The following is a 4169-nucleotide window of genomic DNA, read 5'->3' on the forward strand; positions in this document are numbered from 1 at the left end:
CAAATGTGGTCCTAAAAGATCAGAAACTATAGGCATACTTAACCTTGCCCCCCTCTCCAAATGCTGGGAACTATGGTTTGATGAGGTTGCTCAGAATTCAGGTGGAGATCCATCCATCTGGATGTGTGCGCAAGGCAGTTCAAAGTGGATTCAATTCACCTCAGGTGTGCATGTTCTTCCTGTCATCCTCATCTAAGTAGCAGCCTGCATTTTCTACCCATTTAATTCAGATTTCTCCGATAATGAGAATAATAATTCTTTATTTATACCCTGCCCATCTGGCTGGCACTCTGGGTGGCTTCCAACAGAATTAAAAGCACAATAAAACATCAAACATTAAAAACTTCCCTAAACAGGGCTGCCTTCAGATGTCTTCTAAAACTTTTTTATTTCCTTGACATCTGATGAGAGGGCTTTCCACAGGGCGGGTGCCACCACCGAGAAGGCCCTTTGTCTGGTTCCCTGTAACCTCACTTCTTGCAGTGAGGGAACCGCCAGAAGGCCCCCGGTGCTGGACAATGGGGATGGAGATGCTCCTTCAGGTATACTGGGCCAAGGCCATTTAGAGCTTTAAAGGTCAGCACCAACACTTTGAATTGTGCCCGGAAACGTACTGGGAGCCAATGTAGGTCTTTCAGAACCAGTGTTATATGGTCTCAGCGGCCGCTCCCAGTCACCAGTGTAGCTGCCACATTCTGGATTAGTTGCAGTTTCTGGGTCACCTTCATGTAGAGTGCATTGCAGTAGTCCAAGCGAGAGATAACTAGAGCATGCACCACTCTGGCGAGGCAGTCTGTGGGCAGGGAGGGTCTCAGCCTGCGTACCAGGTGGAGCTGGTAGACAGCTGCCCTGGACACAGAATTAACCTGCGCCTCCATGGACAGCTGTGCCTCCAAAATGACTCCCAGGCTGCGCACCTGGTCCTTGAGGGGCACAGTTACCCCATTCAGGATCCAACCATCCCATCAAGCACCACTGTGAGGAATGCTAATGTTGCTTTTTCACCAAAAAGCCAAAATGCTGCAACTGCTAGATAACCGCAGACAATGCAGACTTGCTTACATTTATATTTAGAATGGCTTGTGGTTAGGATGCTCATAAATAAGACAGCCTGCAGCTGGAATATGGTTTATTTCCATGCTTCAGCAGGTCTAGAACTTGTTTACACCTGTTAGTGGTCAGGATGTGGCCTGTATTGGAAAACTGGGACGCTTTTTTGGGGGGGGGAGAGGCAGGTAGAGGAGAAAGTGTTCATAATTTGTTTCTGTCAAAGAGGACCCAACCAATGGGCAGAATATTCACAAAAATTTAAAACTGTACAAAACTTTGGTTCAGGTTTTGAATGTGTTGCAAAATCCAAGTGCTTATAGATTTATTAACAGACGCCAAAATTAACAGACGCCAAATGCAAATATTAAATATTTGGCTACTATTTTGGAATCACATGCTGAATAGTCATCAGAATTTGCAGAGGATTTTGCTCAATTTGTTTGTTTATTTTGAATAGGATTATTACTGACGACTGACTAGCCCTGCTTAACCCAAATGTGAGTTTCTTCAGTTGAGCAACCCTAGTCAGAGATCAAGCCATATTGCCCCTCCTCAATTTACCGTGAATCGCCACACGCCCCCAATGTCATCGCTCCTCTCGAAGCAGGTGGGCTCCAGTCCTTCATCCAAGCAACATTTGATGGAGGCCAGTCCACTCACTCCTGCCCCAACAATCGCTACTTTCTTGGCCATGGTTTCTTGAGGCAGAAAAGAACAAAAACACATAAAGGAAGTTTTTAAAGGGGAAGTTTGCTTTGCTGAATTTAGATTTTAAAGCTACACCTTTAAAGTCTGTTTCCTGACACATACTCGAATATATGTACACAATGGTGCAGTTAGATAATATAAGACTCTGGACTTAATGGTCTTCCGGGGGGGGGGCTATCGGGGGGGTCTCATCCGTCCATTCTACATTCCCGTTATGTTACAGCAAACACTAAAAACAAAAGAAGCTGCTTGCCAACTCTGATAAAAAATTTAAAAAATACTCTGAGCACGTGCAGTTTCACATTTTAAGCTCACTTAAATCATAGCACCATCTATAGGCCTGCAGAAATAAAATACCTTGGTTTTCAAACAGCTTAGTTCACGAACGCTGCAAACCCGGAAGTAGGTGTTTCGGTTTGTGAACTTTGCCTCGGAAGCCGAACGTCCAGCGTGGCTTCCACAGCTTCCGACTGGCTGCAGGACACTTCTGCAGCCAATCGGAAGCCACGCCTTGGTTTGCGAAGGTTTCAGAAGTCGAACGGACTCCCGGAATGCATTCTGTTTGAGAACCAAGGTACGACTGTAGAGCTTAATAATAGCTTAATAATAATAATAATACAGTCATACATCGGGTTACAGACGCTTCAGGTTGCGTTCTTTTGGGTTGTGGACCACCAAAACCCGGAAGTAAATGGTTACTTCCGGGTTTCAGCGGTCGCGCATGCGCAGGAGCGCTAAATCGCAACCTGCGCGAGCGCAGACGCGTTGCTGCGGGTTGCGGACTCCGCGGGTTGTAAATGTGCATCCCGCACGGATCACGTTCGCAACCCGAGCATTCGCTGTAATAATAATAATAATAATAATAATAATAATAATAATTTGTTATTTATACCCCGCCCCTCTGGCGGGGTTTCCACAGCTACTCTGGGCAGCTTCCAAGAGAATATTAAAATACAATAGTCTATTAAACATTAAAAGCTTCCCTAAACAGGGCTGCCTTCAGATGTCTTCTAAAAGTCTGCTAGTTGTTTACTAAACCCATTTGCTTGGGAATGAGTATGCTTTTGGCGTCCAGTGGGTAAAGTAAGAAAAAATTAATAACACAATGAGCATCTGTAACCATGTACATGTTTTGAAGACATAGACGTCAACAGTGGCGGCTGGGGCACTGAATAGCACAGGAATGAGGGTAGAACATGGTTGTGCTCAGAATCTGAGGACTGAGTTTGGCGAACGTGGCAAGGGAAGGAAACAAATGGCAAGACTTCTCAAGCCAAGCTGGAAAGAGGTTGTCCTTACACTTAAATATACAAACAAAAGACCTACCCATGTGATGCTGACACAACCCCCCCCCTACACAAAGAATAGGCAATAGAATGAAAGAACAAGAACCCCCATCTCTCTCCCCCAACAACAAGATGTCTATGACAAAAGTGCCTCTCACCAAACGTAAACGAACTGTGAAAAATACTATGAATTAACAATGGAGACCACAGATGTACCACTCCCTGTTTATCTGTTTGCTTTGTAACACAATGACCGCTCCCCGCATAAAACGGGGGGCGCCCTTTGCGTGGACACGCGCAGCCCCTGGATCTGGAGCGGCTCCATCAGCATAGGCTTGGCTTTGCCTTCCCTCAGGTGGGATACCTGGAGGTCTCCACCTACCCCAGCCAGTTGTCCAATCCCACCTGGGGGAAGCGTTGCCAAGGAGATTAGGCCAGGTAGGGGAGGGATTACCTGCCCACACAATAGAGGGGGGATCTTACCTGGGAATCCTCACTTGGCTCCAGAGCTTCTCCCACCCTACCCACTCTCAGTTAATGCCTTATTTTGCAGGTTAACTTTTCTTCACAGGTTTTGCAGGCTAACTTTTCTTCACAGGTATGCGGGCGCTGCTACGTTAAGGTCGCTGTTAAAGGGCCGGAAAGGAATTTCCCTGCATTGGCAGGTTTCGCCTTTCCCTTAACAAAATGTCACAACTTTGGCGGTATCAGGCCTTGGGCGGAATCCTTTAGTCCATCTTCCTCTTTGCAGCGGCGATACCAGGGTTCCCCATTAAAGGGGTTTCTGAAGGGAGGCTTTGACCGTACGCCGAAAGGTCGTCATTGCTCTCCCCTGCGGCGGCGGCGTAACGGGGGTGGCTATCTCTGCTTGAACATATGTTCTCCAGAGCCGGCCCATCCCCCCCCCACACACACTGGATAACCCTGATGCTCCCTAGGTCCCCGGCTGGGGACTGGGGAGGGAGAACGCCCAATGCCTGAGCCAAGGTCTACCCACATTTGAAATTTAATAAAGTTGTGGCCAATTTAATCTCATAGCACGTTGTCTTGAGTCGTTCTTCCACATGACGGGGGGGGGGCGCTCGGGATCTGGGGACTCCACCTGTCCACGCAAATAAACCTCAA

The 4169-nt window shown here is 47.2% G+C and overlaps 1 protein-coding gene across 3 annotated transcripts in view; it reads right to left on the reverse strand.

The window, feature by feature from the left end:
• LOC308480546 (flavin-containing monooxygenase 1-like) overlaps positions 1-4169 on the reverse strand; it is a 30175-nt gene that overhangs the window by 13461 nt on the left and 12545 nt on the right. For all 3 annotated transcript variants that reach the window (XM_081012220.1, XM_081012218.1, XM_081012219.1), the window contains exon 2: positions 1612-1748. In XM_081012220.1, the coding sequence (XP_080868346.1) occupies positions 1612-1743 (132 nt within the window). In that variant the 5' untranslated portion in view covers positions 1744-1748. The remainder of the gene's footprint in view (positions 1-1611; positions 1749-4169) is intronic.

The sequence above is a fragment of the Podarcis pityusensis genome (genome assembly GCF_964106645.2).
Source record: "Podarcis pityusensis genome assembly, chromosome: 6".
Taxonomy (NCBI): domain Eukaryota; kingdom Metazoa; phylum Chordata; class Lepidosauria; order Squamata; family Lacertidae; genus Podarcis; species Podarcis pityusensis.